The sequence below is a fragment of the Chelonia mydas genome, chromosome 1 (genome assembly GCF_015237465.2).
Source record: "Chelonia mydas isolate rCheMyd1 chromosome 1, rCheMyd1.pri.v2, whole genome shotgun sequence".
Lineage (NCBI taxonomy): Eukaryota > Metazoa > Chordata > Testudines > Cheloniidae > Chelonia > Chelonia mydas.
In genome coordinates this window covers 306,390,614-306,414,533 of record NC_057849.1, presented here as the reverse complement: position 1 = coordinate 306,414,533, position 23,920 = coordinate 306,390,614, and the positions used below count along the sequence as shown (strand labels likewise).

Here is a 23,920-nt window from a genome sequence, read left to right as displayed (position 1 = left end):
GGCTGTTCTTGTGGTGGTGATGCTGGTGGAGAGGGTCTCTCGGTCTCTCTTCCTCCCCCCCTTACACGTACAGAAATTCCATCCTGGACCACCCAGTTTTGTCAAAACTGAAACATTACCTTGAAAAGTTTGTTTTGATTAATTGGCATTTTCTCACAAAAAACATTTGGTCAAAAAATTCCTGACCATTTCTATTCCCTTATACCTTTAGAGCCTGAATCAAAGCACACTGAAGTTAATGGAAAAACTCCCATTGACGTCAGTGGGCTTTGGATCAGCCACATAGATAGCAAGTGCCCTGAACAGGGCCCCTATCAGTGGTTTAGTACAATGTACGTAGGGTAGATGTTCATGTAGGGCTCAATCCCGCAAGGTACTGAGTACTCTCAAGTCCCATTAACTCCAAAGGGAACTGAGACCATTCACTACCTGGCAGATCAGGATCTTCACACATTGTAGAACTACAAATAATTTAATAAAACATACCATAAATTCCATTCACTTCAGAAAAATATGATGCATGCCCAACCCCACCTCAGCACTAAAAGAAAAGCTAAGCGGGCACTTAAAATTATTATAAAACTATAATTTTTTTCTTTCTAGACCCACAAGGTCAATACCTGCTTGGACAATAGACTCCTCTTCTGCTGTGATTTCTCAGAATTCACTAGGTCACAGTCACCACAAAACTCTGCTGGAGCACAGACTCAGCCAATGTGGGGTCAGGTAAGTGGTGGTTTTGGTATATATTTTCTCCAGAGTGTCTTTCTAAACATTACCACTTATCCTGTATGAGATTACGATGATAATAATAAAAGGGAAAAAAGCTATACAGTGGTTAAGAAGCTGTGACCATGGTAGAACAAGTACGATAAAGTAAATAACTCACCAAAGTGCATGTGGTGGACATTGATGGAGGTTTATAATGCTTTGGGTACTTGACTTGCTATATCACTGCTGGTCCGATGCTGTGTTGAGGTGATGACGATCTGATGAAATGTGAACGTTGCACTAGGATCACAATGGAATATGGCAGAACACTGGTACATTAGGCCACACGAAAAGCATATTTTGTCTGATACACTTGTACATAAAGTAGCAAAGAGGCCGTTAAAAGATGCAGTGGCAAATTCCCTTTCCTTCACCCATGAACAATTTGTTCTCCATTTTTCAGACCAAGCTCATTGCTAGATGAGACAGTTGTTGCTTTTTCTAGAAAATTCTACTGTTCAGGCACGGACACAGTGGTCTCATAAGATCAAGAATATTTTCCAGATTTTTTTAATAGACCGAATTGTTTTGTTTTATTTTACTCTGAAAAAACAAGTTCCCAAGAAACTACTGATTACTGTAGATTTTTAAATTTTTGAGCTTTTATGCATTCTAAACCGGAAGGATCATTTTTCATAGAAAAGAATTTGTTCCACTTTAAGCCACTCTCTTTCAGTCCAAAAGATTTGAAATACTCACAAATCATGGAAATTGAGTCTTTGCTTAGAAACAGATGTGTCAAGGATTTATTACTATTAAGCATATCAGGCAGATGTTTAGTGCATGCGAACGAGACGTACTAATCTGATTTCATATTTTTGAAATAAACTAAGCAGTCCTAACTTTGTTCTCTATAACTGGAAGGCCTTTAGGTATCCCAGCCTGAAGAGGTTATTCACAGCAATACAGGAATTAATAGCAGTTTAAAACTGGATTCACTCTGTTACACATTATTCACAGTTTTAATCTACTTCACCATTAGGCTAATTGGCAAGATACAGATAAAACATATCATATTCTCACCTTTTCAATCCATCATCTTGTCATTGTTACTCTGGGGCCTGTATTTTGAACAGACAGGAATAGTACCCTGCACGGTGGTGTGTCTTGTGCTTTTTCTAAAATTAAATACGCAGTTGGGAGTTAAATTAAGGTCTGACCTCGTACAACTGTAACATAAGCAGACTCCACCCCACAGGAAAGTATTATGCACGACTTCTCTAGAATCTCATCAAAAGTAACATGAGGTCTGACTGGTATAATAAGATTATCTGTGCCTTGATTGGTTCAAACAGCTCTTGTTAAGAAAATAAATGATCTGCCAACTTAGACTCACTAGCTGTATTAACAAAATTTACTAACATATATACATATAGTTAAAAAGAAATAAAACCAAGAAAGGTTTAGCTGTTGTACAAATATTTAGTCTTCTACAGTGACAGATCTTGTCACATCGCTATGTGTCACAAAATAGCTCCCAATCTCTCACTTATAAAAACTTTTGTAGACATGGTGAGCCTGATGTGACGCCAAGATTTACAGATTCCATGATAGCCAATCCTAGTCTTTTAATAATTTCCATTTTAAAACAGAAGCTGGAGACACAGCATCATAGCCAATGCTCACAAGTCTGACCAAGAAGCTCTGAGTAATGCCATCAAGGATATTAGTATCTAGCAAGTTAAACCACAGCCACAGGGTGAGTGGCAAACTGGATTTTTTCTCCCCTTAATTTATTTACCTACAAAAACACAGCTCAGATGCAGATTGAGTTAAATCCTGGTTATTTTATTATCCATGTATCCAGCTATAGTTATTGAGGCACAAGTGACTAAACTAAACTCATCCCAGATTAGACCACAGGCTAAGGACCATAAGCTTCCCGTATCTCTGCCTTTCCTTTAACCACTCTGATCAAATGAATTTTATTAGATTGTAAAATGAGGGTGAGACAAATTGTCAGAGCTCCATTGCCCCATTTTCATATGTGTTTGTACGGTATAAAGAACAATGGGGTTCCCATTCTAAACAGGGACTCCGGGCACTACTGCAATATACATAAATTAATAATAATAAATTTTGTTCACAGTGACATACCTTGCCCATGTTACTTGACCAAGTGTGGTGAGGTTCCAGAGACACCATTCGGTATGATGGACAGGACTAGTGCAGAGAACCTTCCCTACAGTGGGCTTAGAACAAGCTGATAGTAAGGGGAAAAAATTTCTCATTTGAGAACACAGAAATGTTCTTATTGTTGCTGACCCCTGAATCCACTAATTCCCTTCTTGTCACATAACCATAACCCCATGACCAGCACTAGTACATATGCATAATACAAGGATAATGCAGACTTTTTTTCTCTTTAAATTGAAAAACTACACCCGGTTTTGCAGTTTATGTACACACCTGGGGTCTGAGTCTGATTTCACAGTGGTTTAAATCAGCAGTAATTTCATTAAAGTTAATTTAATTACGTTGGATGTAATACCAGTATAAGTGAGATCAGAATCTCAGCCAGAGTCCTGCATTGGCAAATATGGATAAATTGAGGTAGTTTGTAAGAATTTACATCTTGGGTCAATTCACAACAGGAAAGGCTATTGCTCAGGCCTCCTTATGATGCTGTTAATTTATTGTGCATTGAAAATGTATAAGACAGTCAGGATAGTCAACACAGATAACTCATTATTGAGACAACAGATAAATCATAGAGTAATCTAGAGGCTTTTTAAAGTACTGGTAGATGATTATTGCAGGTACTTTACTCACTTGCTAGACTTTATGTATTTACAGTCCTGTAATGTAACTATCAATTTGTTCCGTTAATACTGGATGACTATTGCACAAAATGAGTCAGAAAGTCAGGAATGTGGCCGAACATATGAATTTCCACCTTACCTACAGTAGCATTATAGAGAAGTTCATAGAAGCAGCTAAAACATGAGACATTCCCAGTGTTTCCATGTTGAAGTTTCTTAAACGAAACAGCTCCCATGTAGAAGCTAGGCCAACTTTCATGTAGTTGGGCAGCACTGCAAAATTATATTCAGATATACTATGAAAAATAGAGTGATGCATAATGAATGGATGAAGTGAGTAGTGAGTTAGTTAAGTGAGGAAGCAAAGTTAGCGGTTTGTCTTCGTCTGTCCTTAGTAAAGAAATTTATAGTGGCATAGCTCAGTCCTGCACAAAAATACCCATATAGGATCGTTTTCAGATCTATGGAGGCTGTTTTGGGCCCAGTATTAAGATATCTAATCCAGAAATAACTGATTTGAACTTGTTACCAACACTATTTACATCAAAATAATTGAAGCAGGGATCCCTGCAGTGTCATTCTGGACCTCAAATCTTAAACAATTCTTTTCCATGTTCTCAGCAGTGCATTTTGATGTATTCCAAATGTATGTAAATAATGCTTTGATTCATTAGCTAATATGATAACTATCAAACTGTAGGTATCACTAAGTGCTTCCAAAAAACATATAAAACACTTTTCAGAGACATAAAATGTTATTAATGTCCCATCCTGCACAGAGAATGCACCTGCCATAAACACACAACCCTACCACCCTCAATGCCTTATCCAAGTAAAGAAAACCACCCATTGGTTGCAAAGGCTTTTTGGATCAGGTCCTAAGAGCTTGGCTCGGATCTCACTGAAGTCAGTGGAAAAACTCTCTTTGACTTCACTGGGACCAAGAACTGGCCCGACATATTCAGTCATCACAACAGAGAGCGCTTGGAATAGGGTGATCAGACAGCAAATGTGAAAAATTGGGACGGGGGTGGGGGGTAATAGGAGCTACATAAGAAAAGACCCCAAATCGGGACTGTCCCTATAAAATTGGGACATATGGTTACCCTAGCTTGGAAGGCAGTTCTGGTGTTCACCAAAACTTACGTATTGCATTCTAGGAGGTTCCATAATTTTCCATGTTTGTTTCAGTGTTACAAAGGGTGAGTCTTGAAAATCACCAAAAGTATGTTATATAAATTATGGACAGACTCCAGTGGCACACGTCAAGGAGTATCCCAAGGGAAGAGCCCTCCATTGAGCGTCCGCTGCTGACAGCCCTGGAAACACAGTACTAGATGCACTTCCGTAGGGCCCCAGTGACTGGTGGCAGGGACACAGCGGACGGCCGCTTACAGAACCACATCATCGCTTGTCTCTCGCTGGCACGGGGATTATCAGTGTCACTGGCACGCCGCTGGCGATGGGGCAAGTGGAGACCCCCTGCCCTGCAGGTTTCAGAGTAGCAGCCGTGTTAGTCCGTATTCGCACAAAGAAAAGGAGGTACTTGTGGCCACCTTAGAGACTAACCAATTTATCTGAGCATAAGCTTTCGGGAGCTACAGCTCACTTCATCGGATGCATTCAGTGTGTTCACGGGCCTGTGGGCGTGTCCGTAGTGGTGGGGGCTGAGATTCCCATCACGCGGCATGTCCAGGGAGGAGGGGGCCGCGATTCCCCCGTCACACGGCCCGTCCCGGGCTGACACAAGCTGGCTCGCTCCAGAGCCCCCAGCAGGCGCCATTCTCGCTTCATGACACCTAGATAGCGTCATTTCGCGGCGGCCGGTCAGCCCTCCTGCCGCTGTGACTCTCCCTCCATCCGCCAGAGGGCGCCAGACACAGGCGCAGCGCTGTACAGGCCACTCATGGCCCCGGCCGCTGAGCGCAGGTCGCTCAAGTTCATTTTGTTACTGACTCTTTGCGCCGAGAGCATGCGCATTCCCCATGCTCCCCAATCCTCCATTCGCAGGGCCGCCCACTCAGAAACGGCGCATGCGATTACCGTGCCGCATACGCATGCGCAGTTAGACACAGAACTCCCACAGCCTCGCTCTCAGGCCCGGTCTTCTAGGCGCAAGCGGCCTCAGCGTCCACCCGGCTTGTCCTCTAACCAACAGCCCAAAGATATCACGAGGCGCATGCGCGTTTTTGGGCAGTCCCGGGCGGTTGGCGTCAGTGCTGTACTGCTTGGCCGCAGCCATGGCCGGGGCGCTGAAGAAGGTGAGGGCCGAGGTCGTGGGCTTCTCCTTCACCGCCACGCCCGGGTCCCTGAGGAGTCCCCTCCCGTAGGACTGGGCGCGTGGCCGGTCCCCCGGGGCTGCTGCGGGGCGGCTTCTCCCCGCCGCAGCCTAGGGGCTGCTCGCCTCGGGTCGGCCACGGGCTGCGCCCATCTCCCGCGCGGCGGTGCCTGCCTGGGCAAGGGCAGGCCTGGAGGCCGGCGGGGGCTGATGGTGGTGGGCCTGGTGAAACTCTCCCCCCTCCGCTTCCGATTGGAGCCAGGGATCCTCGGGACGCGCCGAGCAGCCAGCGCTGGCAAGGGCCCTTCGCAGGGACAGTCCCCGACGCTGACAGCTCCGCGGGTGCTGGCTGCTCATTTTGCTTTGGGAGCAAAACAGAGAAATAGCCAGTCTGACAGCCGGGAAATAAAACGTTAATTCTACACACTGCTTAACGTGAGCTGCCCCCTTCCCCCCCCCCCCCCCCACTCCCCCTTCTCTGCGTGTTTGTAGTGCACCCGTCGCGGTGCTGGGGTCATTATGTTGCTCAGGGACGTGGATTTTGAGTGACATAGTTATACTGAACTAATCCCTTATGTAGACAGCGCTATGTTGGCAGGCGAGCGGCTCCCATCGACATCGCTACCACCTCTTGGGGTGGTGGATAAGTATGCGGATGGGAGAAGTGCAGCTGCCGTGCTGTAAGTGAAGACAAGCCCTCAGCAAAGGGAGATGGAGCATCTTGGCCAGCAGCTCCCAGGATATGCGTGGGTTTGTTTTTTTTAATCCTTAACTCCACATTTTGTAATTCCCACGATGTGCTTCCGTTCAGCTGAAGTTATGAGTCAATAGTGTGTATTACAAAAAGACTTGAAATAAATGCTTTCACTTACTAAATGTGTTCTGTTTGGGCAGACCACTGGGCTCGTGGGACTAGCTGTAGCTGAGACGCCTCACGAGGTATGTTTCAAGTATATTTTTAATATCTAGTTGAAATGGACTGAAAATCAGAGTATTCACTTGTTTTGCTTGACTTATGTGTATATTTTAAGTATCTTATGATCCTACAGCGAGAACAGTTATTTGAAATCCAGAATTTGACCAGCTCCAAAACTTTGTTTGATGGAGAATATTGGCTATGGTCTGGAAAGGTTTTCTTTTAAAAATAAAAAAGCAGATCTTTTGCAGATGTTTTTTGTTCTATAAATATAAAAATTTAACTTGGTAGTTGCTTCTTAGAAACAATTAATTTCCAAAATCACTTACAGTAAGGCCTTTCAAACATGAAGTAGTAATATTTTTCTTTGTAGAGCCCTAAAATGGTGAAAAGAACTGTGTAACTTAACAGATGGAGTGCAACTATTTAGGTTTGGGGGCTTGTAAATGTAATTATTATTCCACATACATAGATTTTTCCAGATCAAATATTAGATTCTGCAGCTTGATACTAATCTTGCTGTAATATTTAATACTTGATCTACGGGGCAGGAGCGGTGTCTAGATTGTAAACTCTTTGGAGCAGGGACCCACATTTTGTTAGGTTTGTATAGTGTCTAGTGCAGTGGGGCCTTGGCTCAAGACTGTAGCTCGTAGGCATTACTGTAATACAAAGAATACATCTCTTGATAATTCTCACTGGCACTCCTAAGGAAGTAGCTTGCTAGTTCATCTAGGATAGAGGCCCCCACTGTGAGGGATGTGCCCCCCTGGGGGGGTGCTGAGGCCCAGGCCATCTCCCATGAGGGGGGTTGGGAGAGAGCAACACTCAACTCCGCTTCTGGCCCCCAGCTGCCAGCTCTGCTCCTGGCCCTGCCTGGGAACCCCAGCCTGCCCCGTGCTCTCGGCCTCCCCCAGCTGTGGCCTCAGCCTTGGCCCCCTTACCCTTCTGCGTTTCTCTCCCCCCCCCCCCCCGAAGCAGCAGCTCCGCTCCTGGCTGTGGGCGGGGGGCAGGCAGGGATAAGAGGGGGCATAAGGTAAAAGTTTGGGGGCCACTGATCTATGACATAAGATTTTTCCACTACCGAATTTGAAAGAACTCTTTGATTGTTTAATATCACAGCAATCCCATATCTTTCTCTGAAACACTGAAATTTTCAGACTACACAATAATCCCACTAGGGAGAGATCTTGCCAGTGCCACTGCTAGTGTTGCTTGGAGTATAAAACTAACTCTTACAGATAAAGAGCCATATCTACAGGGCTGTCTTACAACTTCTATGAGAGTAAATTTATTTCAGATTTTAATTTATAACAATTTGAGTCATAAACTCATCAGGGCTGCAATTAACCCCTTGGTCTTAACACACTATTTTCTTCTCTTTTCCTGCTGTTGTCTGTATAATCCTGCTTCTGCTCCTTGCCCTTACCTCCAGTTTCCCACTCCTATTCCTTCCACTCAGAAATTACCCTGTTGGTTCCACTGTCCACCTTCTACTACAGCCCAATCTCATCTGTTTCCCAACTGCTGCGAATTTTTTCCTAACCCGTGAAGTTTCTTAAAAACATGCTGAGGGTGTTTATCCAAATCCACAGACTTTTCTACTGATTAATGTAAATGAAATCATTCTACTGTCGGCACGGGTAACAGGTGCCCTTTTTAGTGGACTCTGTGGGGAGGGGGGAAGTGGCTATATCTTTTGGCTTTGATGATTTGCTTTTTTTTTTCTTTAAGGCTTTGTGCCGATTAACATCTCTGAGATAGATTAAAGGCCAAATCTTGAGAACAAATTAAAACATTCACAGCACAGTTCATGAAGAAAGTAGTCAAGAAGATTAGCAAGGTAGTTTTATACTCTACAGTTGAGTCCAAACTGGAACCCCGAATTGAAATGCATCCTGGCCCAAACCCAGGTCAGAATCCTGCACTCAGATCCAGCTACTTTATTGGTATAGCCAGTGTGAATTTGAATGTTGCAGTTCTCTGTATTTTACTTCGTGGGCTCGTAAATTATTTAAATATTTCTGTTAACAGTCATTTACTATTTACACACTTGCACCTTTCTTCCAATCATTTCAGCACCTGAGGATACTGTATACAAAAATTCTCACTGCTCTGCAGGACATCCCCAAAGATGCAGCATATAGGAAATACACTGAACAGATTGTAAATGAGCGGTTTAACATGGTAAAAACAGTAAGTATAGCACTACTTGTAAATATTTTATATGCAAAGTTTGTACAGCAAAGACTATAGTATTCTCAAAATCTCAGTTTATCTTCAAAGAACATATAGAAGTTATCTTTTTCAGGGAGATGATCACGGTCACATACTGTTTCTGATTACATAAACTACTACTCTTTTGTGTATTTAACTAGAAAATAGCAATGGTGTCTTATCACTGATTTCTGCTAAAAATAGAAATAAAGTAGTTATCTGACGATTTGCAGAATAGCAGACTTCCAGGTATTTTATTTACACTCACTCACTCTTTTACCAAATGCACTATTTTAGCTCTTTCTTGCTGTTCAGCATTTTTGGAACAACCACTTTTCCATTGGGCAGGGTCAAATAGCTTGTTCTAGTGTTGCATTCTTGCTTTTGTTTGACTACAGTGACTTGTTGAAAGGATGAGTATCTTATTTCTCCAGAAAGCTATGATCCCACTTTCCGTTGACAATCTGTGGTACAACAGAATGCTATTTTTGCTTCTCTGTACATCTGAATTGCAGTAAAATAACTTTTGGGGGGTATTTGACTGTCAATGAGACATTGCTTATGGCAAGAAAGAACAGTACAGGAATCATGTATTCCTGTAGTGTAAAATAGGTCACCTTGAAGCTAACTCATTTGAGTGGTTACATTTAGGAAGAATTGGACACTGTATGATCTATTTTAAGTTATGTCTTTAAGTTCTGCACATGATATTTTAAAATAAAACTAAACATTTATTTTATTTTACCTGAATTCACAGGAACCTAATGTGGAAAAACTAGAAGACAAAATGAAAAGTGGTCAGATAGAAGAAGTGATAATACAGGTAAAGTTGAATATTGTTTAAAAATGCCTTTGCTGAAAGGCGACAACTAGATATGAGTGCTTTCTTTGCTCTTCTGTGAAAAGAGAAATGACGAGCATTAACAGTATATTAAATATATAATAGCAGCATGCCTTTTCTAAACAGACATTATTTTCATCACAGAAGGAAGTGAATGTGCTCTGCCTGATCCATATATGCATGGAAGTAAAAAGTGCTTTTAGCTATTTAAGATTCAGTCCATGTACTGTATTAGCCCTTGTAACCATGAGGATGGTCTCTACAAGGAGACTACGTATGACTAACCACTGAAGGAAGCCACCAAAGGGAGTAATAGATTCTCCATCTTTTGATGTTTTCAAATCAAGGCTGGATGCCTTTCTGGGAAATAGTCTTTAGCCAAACACAAACTACTGAGCACAGTTTGGGGATAACTGGGTGAATTAATGGGCTGTGTTATGCAGGAGGTCAGACTAGATCAGGGATCGGCAGCCTTTGGCATGCGGCCCGTCAAGGAAAGCCGCTGGCAGGCTGGTGCAGTTTGTTTACCTGCAGCATCTGCAGGTTCCGCCGATCGCAGGTCCCACTGGCTGCGGCTCGCCGCTCCAGGCCAATGGGGGCTACGGGAAGCGGCATGGGCCGAGGTATGTGCTGGCTACCGCTTCCCGCAGCCCCCATTGGCCTGGAGCAATGAACCACGGCCAGTGGGAGCTGCGATCGGCCGAACCTGCAGACGCTGCAGGTAAACAAACCATCCTGGTCCGCCAGCGGCTTTCCCTGATGGGCTGCGTGCCAAAGGTTGCCAATCCCTGCACTAGATGATTTAGTGGTCCTTCTAGCGTTAATCTCTCTGAATAAAAATGACACTTTCTACCAGCCTTTGGTTCAAGCAAGGTCAAGAAAACTAAAAGAAGGAACTTTTTTTTCTTCAAGATACGGCAAAATCAGATTCCTAATATTTAACATCAGATATTAAGTACTGAATAGTAAAGATGACTGATTTTTACCCTGAGGCAGAAATGATGCAACTAAAAGGAAAAACTAGTAAACTTCCCTGATCCCACATTAACATACTATTCCTCCATGAACTCTTTCAGTTACTTTCTCTAATAATGATCCTTTGCACTGCAACTTATTTGACAAACCTTACATTAGTGAAGGTCAGAGTCCTTTATCTTATGGGAAGTATGCGCTAATGGTTGAATTTTGCTCTCAGATTTGCAGACGGAACTCCTAATGATTGGAGTTGTGTACTTAGGACTAAATATTGCTTTCAAGTGTGGGAAATCCTACTGTAGAATAGCAGTTTCTGAGATCAAAATTGCTGACAGCTTCTGTTATATGGGAACTGAAAAGTACATTGAAATCAATCATAAATGTGACTAGAAACTATATATTTTTAAAAAATTAACTAATTGCGGGGTTGTGCTGAATGTCTAAACAGCGAATGAGAAGACTGTTTAGCAACAGTGTACTGTAAAACTCTCCTCACCTTCTGGTCCTCTGAAGCTGCAGATAACCAGTTCTTGCTTAATGACATTATGGCATATGTTGTTCGGGAGGTTTTGAGTCAAAGTTGTGAGGTTTTTGAACTGTGGAACACAGTTATACAATTACTTTTTGTCCCAAAGTGTTATCCTCTTGATGGCATATATTTTTTAATAAGTGGGCAGTACAGTAATAAAAGATAAGTGCTTAATTAACCACCCTCAACCCCAATTATGCAGTTAGGTTGGCTCTGTTCTCCAGTAGGATTCTATGGTGGTTGTGACATTATCAGCATAATATATGCCAGGAGTAGTTTCCAACCTTAGCGAGTTGAAGTTGCTCAATTGTGGAGGGCCTACCTACTTTTTCTATTCTCACATGTCTTTTTGTCTAGTCTAACTTCAGTGCTCTTTATATTTTTGAGGATTTCCATCCCCCTGCAATAACTTTCTCTGCCACTTCCCTTCAGTCTGTTTCCTACTTCTTTCTTCCTTTATTCTTGTGGATTTTTTTTTTCCCTCCCCTCTTCTCCTCTCCTCTTCATATTTCTTCTGTCTACTCCTGGGGAAATTCTGCACCTAAAAATTCTGCACACAAATTCTACATATTTTGTCAAAATAACACTATATAATCAGGACAGTTTTCAAGTATTTTGGTAATTTTATTTCAAAATACCTGTCAGCAACTGTTTGTAAGAATAACAGACACACAAAAATTCCCCCAGGAGTACAGAGTTAAAGAAGATCCTGTTTCTCTGACACCCCCTCCCCCCCCAATCCCTTAGAGCCCAGCAGGGGGCCAGAGACCCGCTCCCCCAGAGCCCAGCCATGGTTCTCCCCCCAGCCCAGACACTCGTGTCCCCTCCTTCCCCAGAGCCCTTCTGTGGGGTGCCCCCAGAGCCCAGCTGCAGAGCACCTCCCACCCAGACACTCGTACACATCCCCCAGAGCCCTGCTGTGGGCGCCCCTAGCCCAGACACCCACATCCCTTCCCCTCCAGAGCCCAGCTGTGGGGGCATCCCAGCCTAGACACCTGCCCTCCCCCACAGAACCTAGCTGCAGCCCCCACCAGCCCAGACACCCGCACACCCTAATCCCCAGAGCCTGGGAAGCCAGAGGGAGAAACAGCCTGATGCTGGGTCCTGGGCTAGTGTGCCACCCCCTTCTTTCAGGGCATGCTGGGAACTGCAGCTGCCAGGAACCGTCCAGCTCCTCCTTCCTTCCTCCCCACCCTGGCAGTATCTTCTACTTGCAACAGTTCTGCAGCCCATTTCTGTGGCGGAGAAAAAGGAAATTCAACACTCTCAGTGTACAAATTCTGCATGCACAGTGGCACAGAATTCCCCCAGGAGTATCTATCCTATCCACATACGAACCCTAAGAGAGATCCATGCTTGGCTTAGAGGAACAATGTTAGTGCTTAAGTACTCCTGTGGCCCAAAGAGGAGAAGTGTAGTGCTTGAGCAACTTTTCCTGCTTGTTATGTTCTCTGACTGCATGATCATGATGGAAGAGGGAGGGAAGACAGGAAGGTGGGTGGTTTAAAAAGAGGTGTTGGTCATTCTTTGCTCTTCAGTTAGGAAGCACTTTTGCAGTGGGGTTGGGAGTATGGAATCTTTGCTGACTCCTCTTTTGGTTGCCAGTCAGACAGGAAAGGTGACGGAGCAGCCCTTGGAGCCTGGAGTTTCTCTGTGAATTGTTTCCCCCCACAGATGTGGGTTGAGTTGCTCTGGTGATTACATGAAGCTAAGACCATTTCTGCCCTTGGAATGGTCTTGAACTGCTTTTAGGCGACCTGACCCACAGTTCGGGAAACAATTTGCTGCAGTGTCACTTGGAGTGGGTGTTGAGTAGTCTTGGGTTGTCAGGGTAAAGGTATGTTTGTAATGAATGATCTTATTCATGCTATTTGGGGTTATATAATATAATTCTACAATTTGTTCTAATTTAGTTGTAAATCGGTCTTAATTCAACATCTGATTAATCTTCTTTTACAAATGGATTGTAAATTCTTCAAGACAGAGGAATCTTTTTGTTATGTTTGTATAGCACCTACCTTGGAGCCCCCTAGGAATTACTGCAATACAAATAAGCATTTATGTTTTCTGCTTGCCTTTAAGAGCAGTTGGGTTGCTGCTATTCTGTTTTTATTCAATTTTTTCTCACTCGTGTTCAACTAATCAAATTATTAACCTGCAAACTTCTAGCTATTTAAAATAGAGGTTCTGTCCCAAATAGAGAATTCTTGTTATGTCATGAGCAGTATGTTCGTACAATAGCTATAGTTAGGGCCCTACAAAATTCACCATGAAAAATGCATCACAAACCGTGAAATCTGGTCTTTCCCCGTGAAATCTGGTCTTTGTGTGCTTTTTCCTTCTACGATACAGATTTGACGGGGAGACCAGCATTTCTCAAATTGGGGTCCTGACCCAAAAAGGGGTTGTGGGGGGGGGCGGGGGAGGGGAAGGGAGGGTCGCAAGATTTATTTTGGGGGAGTTGCGGTATTACCACCCTTACTTCTATACTGCCTTCTGAGCTGGGCAGCCAGAGGGTGGTGGCTGTTGGCCGGGCACCCAGCTCTGAAGACGGTGCCCCGCCAGTAGCAGTGCAGTAGTAAGGGTGGCAATACTATCCTTACTTCTGCACTGCTAGTGGCAGCAGCTCTGCCTTCAGAGCTGGGCGCCCGGCCAGCAGGCGCTGCTCTCTGGCCACCCAGCCCTGAAGGCAGCACCGCCACCAGCAGCAGTGCAGTAGTAAGGGTAGCAGTACTGCAACCCCCCTACAATAACCTTGAGACTCCCTTCACAATTCCTTTTTTTGGTCAGGACCCCTAGAATTGCAACAGGGTGAAATCTGAGATTTAAATATTTAAAATAATGAAATTTACAATTTTTAAAATCCTATGACTGTGAAATTGACCATGAATTTGGTATGGCCTTAGGTATAGGGTAGGTAGAAATGCAAATTTCTGCATTTTCTTAATTTACCTGCAGTGCCATTCTACTTACTCCTGTAAATTTGAACTCTGTCAATTACAGTGAGCTTCATTGACTGTTCAGATATGAGAATAGAATTTATGGCTTTGCTTTGTGATCCATTGGCCCAATGGCTGAAGTGCTTGCAAAGCATTCTAGATGGAACTTTGTTATTCGAACAGCTTGTAAATTCATAAAATATGTTCTCCAATTATAGATTAGTCAGACTCAGATCAATATCTCAGAATATAATTAAAATTAAGAATCTCTTGTATATTTTTATCGACAGGCTGAAAGTGAGCTCTCTCTGGCAAGAAAAATGGTACAGTGGAAACCATGGGAGCCTTTAGTTGAAGAACCTCCTACTGACCAATGGCGATGGCCAATATAATAGTCAGCGTTATGTCTGTAACTATTTGAGAATCGAAAAAAACACTTAATTAAATGTTAGTATCATGTTAATGAAAATTGTTTGTCTTTAAGTTAAAGAAAATAGCTTTTGTATATGATTTGTTTTGCCTCAATATCTATTTACATTTAGCAGGATGTAAAGGTCCAGTCTGACTTTCTTGCAAAAATGCTTTACTAAAACTTTGTTAAGCTATTGGGCAATATGATTATTTTCTTTCCTAGTTTGCTGATTAAAAATATATTTAAATAGAAACAGAAACTTTCTTCTGTGTAATTACCCTTCTTTTCTTGTCTGATCCACTTCTTGACATTTTATCACCATGGAAGCCAATTTTCATGTCTCAGACTCTGGATTGTGGCTACACTGAACTGGCTAAGGCAAGAAGAGGAAGGGGTGAACTGGATTTTACATAAATGCTTAATGATCGGCCGTGGTGAGATAAATACAGATAAAACTCTGTGTCCGTTTGATACTTTTGATTAAATTGGAAATTTTGTAAAGTTTTGGAAGTCACTCTGGGGAAAAGGCAAATAATAAAAAACAAGTCTGCAACCAAAGTTATATAACTAATGGAGGCAAAAAGTACTAAACTTAAAGTTCCACTACCCTTCCACACATGTGAATTTTGTTTGATAGCGTGCTGGTAATTTTTAAGGATTCAGAGACTTGGAGAATCACTGGGGATAATCCTAGAGTATACAAATGCATCTATAACTCAGCTAATGCTGTGTTGATTGTAAACTGGCATATAGCCTTCAGATATAAGACCTTGACGTTCATAATTGAGAGTTTGGGCCGGATTGTTTTTCCTGTTGACTTAAATGGGAATAGAGTAAGGTCATTTGTGAAGAAAAGATTTCAATGTGCGTAATAAACCTGTAGAGTTCAACATTGAAAATGCCCTGTATAACAGTTAGAAATCACAGGGATCAAAGCTGAGGCTATTTTTATTCATTCTATTTTATTCAGTACCATGATCCAAGTAATGCTTTCAAGTTTGCACATGACCTATAGCCTCTGAGGAACAGTATGTGAGCTAACAATGCAGTTTTATACAGAAGAAGTCACAGTGAGCATCAAAGATTTAGATTAATAGACTGCCAGTACAGTCATATGTAAAACAGCTAGTTTCGGAGAGGCTATTTCCTTAACTAAATACTGTTGTATTTAGGGACTTGGATAATGTTGCAGGAGAACTCTAATCTGCAGTTCATTGTGTAGATACCATGAAGTTAGCAAGCAGGATGCACTGTGCAATTAAGTACATAAAAAATTGTTCTTACTGCTACATGAACATTGGTGAATACTTACTTGAAATCTGCTGCCCAGTTCTGATCCACAGGCTTTCTAAAATGTGAATGTTGAAGGGATAGGAGTGGCATACAGGAAAACCAGGGGACCAATTGAAACTTTTCAAATTTTGGATAACAGTTCTTCACATAAGCAAAGACTACAACTAAGATCCCAAAACATTGGGTAGTTATGTGGAAATTATTTCACCTTAATGGTATATACTAAGGCAGTTGACCTCTTGCGGGGGATAATTAACAAGCCCAAAGAAAAAGTCAGTGATAGAGGCATTTTCAGCGTGGCTTAGGATATGGTGAAGCTAGAACTCTGTACACAGTATGCATGTTTCTCTTGCTAAGCCACTTGATTAAACTGTTCTTCCCAAATGCACCCCCACCCTTGTTTTGCAAAGGCTATTTGTTTTATTCCCATTTTAAAAAAATACATAAACTGAGAAGTTTTAGCACTGCTGTTTAGAAGAGTATTATTACAAAGGGTTGGAATCCCTGCTATGAAAATTGATTACGAATAAATGCAATCAGACTTGAAAGCTAAAGTAATGGATTGTCTACACGGCTAGCTTGTGCACTGTATTATTTTCAATATAAGTATTTTCAGGTAAGGAGTAGCCAAATGCATATGTGAAATATTTCATGTACTATTTTAAGCAAATTATCAGATTACACCAGTAAACTGACATTGACTGGGACCCTGCTTTGAGTTGATACTCCTACAAAAATAAGAGCTCCAGAATGTTGAGGATTCCAGGAGGCTGTGGCTTATGAAGTAACAGTTAATTTGGTGTTGCCCAATACTTTTTACATGCATTTTCAACGTGAGATGTAAAACATCTTTTCCATACAAAATTTCAACAACTTTTAAATGAAAATCATACAATATAAGAGTCTAAGTCTGATTATCTTTTTGTGACTAAAGAATAGCTATTCACCCTTTAGGCAGGATTTGATTTGAATCAAACCTGTGTAAATATACTGTAAGCGTTTTGACCTATAAACCTGTGGGGAAACAAAGAAAGGAAAATGGGGCTTCAGCTACTGAGTGGTATTTTCAGTGACAAAATTCTACAACTGTTCCATACTGTAATTGGATTTGATATTCAAGAGGTAAATGTAAATATATATTTTGGATATTCAGAATGTATTAACGGTTGGATATGGACTCGACTTTTAGGAGTTTAATGTCATGCATCATTCATAGTGGTGGACTTTTCCTTATGAATTTTCACGTTATAAGTACTTGGATTTAACCTATGCTTTTTTTTTTGTTATGAGGAACTAATGATATCCAAATACCTAATATACAGGCAAGAGCAAGCTTAAAGTTGTATACGTTTAGGATACTGGAGAAATGGTAAGGAGAAGATGGTTGGGGAGAGTATACTGGCAAAGATACTACTACAAGTCTAGTTAGTTTCATCCCACTATGTTTTGCTTGTATATTTTAAAATGTTTGACATATCTGTTTAGAGTGCATATTCCTGGGGGTGGGGAAAGTATTCCTACTTTCCCAGCACCAAGTATGTGTTTGGGAAACTACTGTAATACACAACAAAATATATATTTGATTAATTTACTAAATTTGTAGAATTTCTAAATATTTCTAAAATTATATTTATACTGAATTGAATGGAAAGAGAGCTGTTACAGTAGTTGATCGATTGATGTTTTCAGGACAAAATTGCTAGTTTATATTTTGTAAATATCTGAATGTTTACATTTTGAGTAATGAAGTTCTAAAATTTTCATTTTAAAAGATTATCGCCAAGTTAAAGTATCTTTTGGTTATGTGAATGAGAGGTTTTTAATAGACCCCCCTCAAATTTTTAATGGGTTCCAGAGCTTCGCTGGATTTGTTTATTTGCAGTATTGCTACTGATCCACAATAAGGTTTTGGTTTTGGTTTTTTTAAATGGTAAGGGCTGGTATCTTCCAAGATAAAGCCACTAGATGGCATTCCACATGAGGACTGCAGTTAGGTAAACAAATGCTATTTTATCAGATGCCAAATGATTATATGCTGAATGAGGGTGAGCAATGTCAGATGATGAAAGAGAAATTAAAATAAATGGTTTTAGATAATGGGTACTGAGCTGATGTGAGATGAAGCAAGATGAAAATATGCACATAGGTATGAATTTTCATATTGCATTGAGTAGTTTTCCCATACACATAAGAAAAAACCACTTTGCTCTTATCACGTCTCCAAAGTGCAGTAGCAGCTGAAACACGAAGAAAAAAATCTTGCGCCAACTCTGCTGAAAATAAAAAAGGTATGTCGTAGTTAAATAGAAGTATACGTTGTAGCCTTCAGAACCATCTTCCAGTCCTTTCTCCAGTCTTCACTCATGCAAGGTATGTCTGCAGTAGGGTTTTTGACTTGAGTGAATTGGCAAATTACCTCAAGGTGGCTAACACATTTTGTAAAGTTAGCTGTGTTAGTCCTAGGACATGACACAAAGCAGGTGAGGTAATATCAGTTATTGGACAAATTTCTGTTGGTGGAAGAGACAAGCTTTTGAACTTCATAGAGCTTCTGAAGAAGCTTGAAAGCTTGTCTCTTCCACGTACAGAAGTTGGTCCAATAAAAGATTACCTCACCCACATTTGTAAAGGTTAATCTGTACACTCCCTAATTGTTCCAGGTTGCAATAATTTCTAGTTTTTGATTAAAATGGTATACTTTTAAAGTTTTTGAAGTCACTCTGGAACAAACAATTGGGGAGTGTCTAGACTAGCCTGTACAAATGTGTTAACTACCTGGAGATAGCTAGTGGTTTTTGTTTTGTTGTGTTTTTTTTAAAAACACTTTAGTGAAGACAAACCCTACAATTTGCTAATACAGGTTTTCCTGCTTTCTAAGTTGAGAAACAGTTATGGCTTACTCCTATATTAAACCCTGATAATGAAAATCATTGCAAGTGGGTTTAATTATCTCAGGCTCTATCTACTCTATGGCGATTGTGCTAGCTGTAGTGTAGACATTAACTCCTTCCATCGGTGCACGTTTTCCATTGGTGTAGGAATGCCACCTCCCTGAATGAAGTTAGGTATGTCGACGGAAGCTTTTTTCCATTGAGAACGCTCACTGCAGATGCAGCTAGGTTGGCATAGTTATGTCGGTTGGGTGTGGATTCCCCCATCCCACACCCTGACTGATATGGTTATGTTGGTAGACCAAGCCTCAGAAAACAGTAAGTAAATCATATGTGCTCTGCATGATAAGATTGCAGATGTAACTGATTTTATGTTGTGGAATCAACATTAAATACCAATTGCTGGTAATAAAGTGGGAACAAGTAACGAATTAGAGCTCTATGAGGCATTAGTGTGTGCTATTTTTTAAAATAGTGCCCATTTTCATTTCACTCTTTATCCTAGCCAGCAAAAAACGCATCCTTGCAGAAGAGGGAAGTGTAACAATTTTTTACTTTATACACAAACTCACTAAAATAAATGTATATATTTGGAATTTAAATCCAAATCACTGCAGCAACCAGCAAAGTATACATACATTTTACAGAGAAGGGTTAATTTGTCAGATTTAATTTTATATAAGATGTACAATATTACAAGTAATTCATTCTAAGACAAATGTGCTAGCAGAGCATATTTTAAAGAGACTAATTATTTTGGCAATCTGTTACCACTTGATTGTCCTCTATTAATCATTCTGGAAATATGTGATAAAAGAAAACATGTTACAATTATCTGATGTAGTACAGCAAGGCAACTCAGAGCAAATTTTAAAGTTAAGAAACCTCACCTCTTTAAAACACTGAGATTTTTCTGATGAAAGTCAATATGTAAATACAAAGTATTATGTAGGATGGGGCTGAATGCAAGAGTTCAGAGCTTATTAGACCACACAATGCACATATTGCCATGTAACGGCAACTGAGTTATGTAATGGCAACTGTGAGTGAGGTCTCCATTGCTATCACCTGATCTGTTCAGAGTAGTTATGCTGTGAATGGGACCTAGGTTTTTTTTGTTGGCTGCAGGAGCTCTCCAGGGTTTGCCCATTTAAAAAAAAGGGGGGGGGGCATAATTGAGTGCTAATGTATACAAAACATACTGCTTGTTTGTTTATATACAAGTGAAAGACTGTTTCCCTGTCCCAAAGCACTTGCAGCCAAAGCTAAAACATATCAAACACTCTGGGGGAGGTGGAGGAGGAGAAACAGTGGACAAGAGTGGGAGAAGGAAATAAAAGGTTTAAGACAGTCATGTAGACAGTAGGGAGCCAAACAAGATGAGACCGGTAGGAACTAAGTTTTTGTAGGGTTTTGAAGGTGAGAACTATGGGACTGAATCTGATGCTGAAGGTGAGAAGAAGCCTATAAAGGAATTCAGAGGCACTAGCTATGGTCCTTGTGGTAGGAAAGTGGATGATTTTTCATAGCTGTGTTTAAGGTTGAGAGGTCAAGGAGTCACTAGACTAGAGAGAATGAGTTTGCACCCATCCACTGTCAATATCCTGATCTTCTCCAGTCAGGTTTCAGGCCAGGTCTTGGAATGGAGACAGCATGGGAATGCTGTTGGGATATTTCCACTGATGAGAAGGCCCATATTCATACCTGTAAATCTGTCTATGGTATATGATACCATACGGCTATGGCATACTATCTGCCTCAGCAATGTTATCAGGATTAACAGGAAAGCATCAAAATGGCTCGCTCCATGTTTCTTTCAGGATCCTCCGAGAGTGGTGATAAGTAGCTGTTCCTCCACCTCCATATGCTCAGTTGTGAATTTTCTCCTCAATGCATTTTAATACCTAGATGAGTTATTGTGGAAATTGAGTTAATCTGTCATAACAGGAATACCCAGCTTCATCTCATCTTAATTCTAGTACAAATATCACCATTTCAGCACTTGGATGAATGACAGGTGTTTAAAGTTGGGTAAAGGTAAAAAGAAGGAAACATTTCAAAGGGCTAACTATCTCCTTTCATCATATTGTATCGAAAGTTAGCCCCAGATTGTGAAAACATTGCATGACCGTGAGACCTTTTGGGATTTCTGAATGCAGTTGGATGCTTAAATAGCTATAGCTGCAAAAACACACCCTCCTATTGTTTTACATTTCAAAACAACATCTGCATGAAATTAGCAAAAAGGCTATACCCTCTCCCGTTGGATTATTTCATGAGCCATGTCCTCTTGATCTTCAGGTTCATTTTTCCTTATTATGAATATGCAGAATTTAAAAACAAACCCTTTATACCAGAATGCAGCAGCGTGCCTGCTCACCAACACCAGCCACTGATAGCACATCACCTCAGTGCTCAAATCACTGTTCCTTTCAGAATAAACAATCAGTTTCAGTCTGTCCCATTTTGCAAGGCCCTCCATAAAAAAGTGGCCCTGAGTGTCTCAGAGACTTTCTGCGACTGACCTCTCAGCTTCATTACTCCAGACCTATGAAATGTCATCCTCAAGGGTAAAATTCAGGATGTTCTCGGAAAGGGCCAAGGCTTTGGAACACATGGCTGGAGGAAATTAGAATGACCTTTGGAAGGAAGTGTGAAATTCATACCTCAGTTTAGTGTTGTGCAACTAATAGTAGCAAGAAAGAATGAATAAATAGAGGCGAAGGCAAGGAGGACAGTGTGAGAGAGGGTAGGAGAGAAAACTAATATATGAGGATGATGGGGGGAAAATAGCCCAGGCTGGTGTGGGGGAAATGGAGAGAAAATTAGAGCTGAACTATTTTGAAAATGGTTATTCACTCTTTGGGAAGCACTGAGATACTGTTTTAATAACCTAGATAGATAAATGAGGTGTGAAATGATAAAAGGGTTTAGTGATGGAAATGGAGAGGAGAAAAATATGATTTGGTGATTCAGTTTGAGAAAAAAAGAGAAGACAAAAGTGATAGTACTTGATCTTGTGGGTCAGGAACAATAAGATTGCTGAAAATAACAAACAGGAAAGGAATGATGGAAATAGATTTGGAAGAAAAATGACTTCATTTTTCCCCTATTGCCTTCAACTTTCTGACATCCAGGAGAGGACAGAGCTATGAACAGGCAGGCATGACTGCTCCACCAGAAGCTCAGTGGGAAAACCTGATCTGTCATGAAACCACAAGGCTCTAAATTCTTGTACTAGACCTCAATGACTACTCTTTAGAGTAGTGGTTCTCAACCTATTTACTATTGTGGGCTGCATCCAATACTACCTGTATGGCCCTGAAGACGTCTCATGGGCCGTAGCTGTGTGCTGACTGGACCACAAGTTGAGAACCAGTGCTTCAGAGGCAAGTGAATGTTTGCAGAGCACTTTGAACATGTAGAGTGCTATGGGTGGTAGTAGTAGTAGTAAGACACAGCAGAAAGTCAAATGGTGGTTGTGTTGGTGGTGAAGGTTTGTGATGAATGAGGGGTATCTCCATTCCTTTAAAAAGTGTTTATTTAAAAGGCTTCATATTAATAGATTAAAATAGTCACATTATAATGTCAACAAGTTTGTCTTTGCAGTGTAATTTGCATACTGTAGTCAAAATAACCACAATACTTAGGATATTGTTAGTGACAAGTGGAAGTTCATTAAGGGTCAGTTCTGTATTAGCTGTAAAAATGTTTAAACTGCAACACTGCCAACAGGTCAACTGCCACTACCTTGTGGTATCTGAATACTGTGTGTGACTGTGTGCACATATATATTAATCTCTTTTTAATATAATATATAGGTGTCCTTTAGGGTACATACACTATTTGTGGGATCATTCCGATAATGCATTTACTTGTTTGATAAGCGTCTGAACAGGTTCTGTGTATAACCGATGAAGGGTCGCATTTTCTAAAATGTGCATGGACTACTATGGATTTTGCACGCAAGGATGATTACGTCTCACACAGATGAGGTGCGCACTTGCATCTGTAAGTGTTCTTCAAAGGCAGGCCCGCCACTCGAATCTAAACTGCGTAACTAATCACGAATGCTCACACAGCACCCCCCGGCTTACGGTTCAGTGCAGGTGACCAGCCCTGGATTTAGCGAGAGGCTCGCTGGGCTCTAGGAGCGAGCCCTACAGTTTTGCAGGCCTGTGTTTTCCCCTTTGTGTCAGTGACGAGGTGCTTCAGCATCGCCGGTGCTGCCGCAGAGCCTGGACGGGAGCGACCACACCAGCTAGAGGCCTTTGTCTCCGAGGCAGCAGCCCCCTGAGCAGCGCGAGCTGGCGTCAAACCACCTCCAGCCCGCGGAGCCGGCTCCGCTCCGCAGTGCCCGTTCTCGCCTGCACCCCCTCCCCCACCCCGCCTCTCATTTCCTTCCCCTCCGCCCTAGATCTCGCGAGAACCTGTGAAATTCGAGGTTGTCATGGCTACAATGACAACCGACCGGCGCTCAAGACTGCTCGGGGCGAGAGGCGATTTGTCCGGGAAGCGGCCCTGAAGCTTTGGGGCTGAGGTAAAGGGGCCTCGACCCGGGGTATAAACCAGTCCCGGGTGAGGGAATCACGCGGCGCAGGTAGCCGGCATAGAGGCGTGGAGCCGCAGCGGTACGCGTACAAAAGCGGGAGGCCGGCGCCTACGGCTCCCAGCATGCCGGGCGGCGTTCCCGCGGCGGAGGCTAAGGTGGCGGAGCGGCGCAGTGCATGCAGGGAGCTAGAGTCTAACGGCTGTACCTGTATTTGTAGAGTGGGCTTTGGGGCCTGCGGTGCATTCTGGGAGCTGGAGGCCCCTTGGTGCATTTTGGGGGGGCTGTACTTCATCAGCTACTGACCTAGGACAGTGTAATGGGGTCACGACCCACAGTCCCAATGCCCAAATAAAACCATGTGAGGAGCTTGGTGAGGCAATCTCAGCTGTATGATGGCAAGGAAGAGGGGGCAGAGGCAACAGGATGGTGCATTGGCATCCTGTTTCATGACAGTACAGTGACTGCCCATCCAGCCTCAAGGTACCATGACACTGTATCAAAATGTCATCAGGTTCCACAGTAGGAGCCCGGCACACGGCTACAG

General features: G+C 42.0%; 3 protein-coding genes and 1 long non-coding RNA gene across 6 annotated transcripts in view; 2 read left to right on the top strand and 2 right to left on the bottom strand.

The window, feature by feature from the left end:
* The window catches only part of ASB15 (ankyrin repeat and SOCS box containing 15), a 38,158-nt gene extending 32,619 nt beyond the window's left edge, over nucleotides 1-5,539 (bottom strand). Inside the window, exons 1-4 of one of the 2 annotated variants that reach the window (XM_043550385.1) lie at nucleotides 3,673-5,539; nucleotides 2,869-2,974; nucleotides 1,795-1,889; nucleotides 890-1,011 (exon numbers count right to left, since the gene is read on the bottom strand). In XM_043550385.1, coding sequence (XP_043406320.1) covers nucleotides 890-899 — 10 coding nt within the window. In that variant the 5' untranslated portion in view covers nucleotides 900-1,011; nucleotides 1,795-1,889; nucleotides 2,869-2,974; nucleotides 3,673-5,539. Of the gene's footprint in view, nucleotides 1-889; nucleotides 1,012-1,794; nucleotides 1,890-2,868 lie in introns of both variants that reach the window. The other variant, XM_043550381.1, reaches the window with a different exon arrangement.
* Nucleotides 5,540-5,555: 16 nt separating this feature from the next.
* NDUFA5 (NADH:ubiquinone oxidoreductase subunit A5) lies at nucleotides 5,556-14,899 on the top strand. The gene is made up of 5 exons (XM_037888986.2): nucleotides 5,556-5,794; nucleotides 6,706-6,750; nucleotides 8,807-8,923; nucleotides 9,702-9,767; nucleotides 14,519-14,899. The coding sequence occupies exons 1-5, from the start codon at nucleotides 5,774-5,776 to the stop codon at nucleotides 14,618-14,620; spliced, it is 351 nt and encodes a 116-aa protein (XP_037744914.1). The 5' UTR covers nucleotides 5,556-5,773; the 3' UTR covers nucleotides 14,621-14,899.
* A 4,460-nt stretch (nucleotides 14,900-19,359) lies between these two features.
* LOC119565276 lies at nucleotides 19,360-23,189 on the bottom strand. Its single transcript, XR_005223903.2, has 2 exons — nucleotides 22,922-23,189; nucleotides 19,360-20,728 (listed from the first exon to the last, which is right to left on the bottom strand). It is a non-coding gene; the product is annotated as an uncharacterized LOC119565276 (long non-coding RNA).
* Nucleotides 23,190-23,237: 48 nt separating this feature from the next.
* The window catches only part of IQUB (IQ motif and ubiquitin domain containing), a 53,847-nt gene continuing 53,164 nt past the window's right edge, over nucleotides 23,238-23,920 (top strand). Inside the window, exon 1 of one of the 2 annotated variants that reach the window (XM_037888984.2) lies at nucleotides 23,238-23,364. The gene's annotated coding sequence lies outside the window, so the exon portion shown is untranslated. Of the gene's footprint in view, nucleotides 23,462-23,920 lie in introns of both variants that reach the window. The other variant, XM_037888983.2, reaches the window with a different exon arrangement.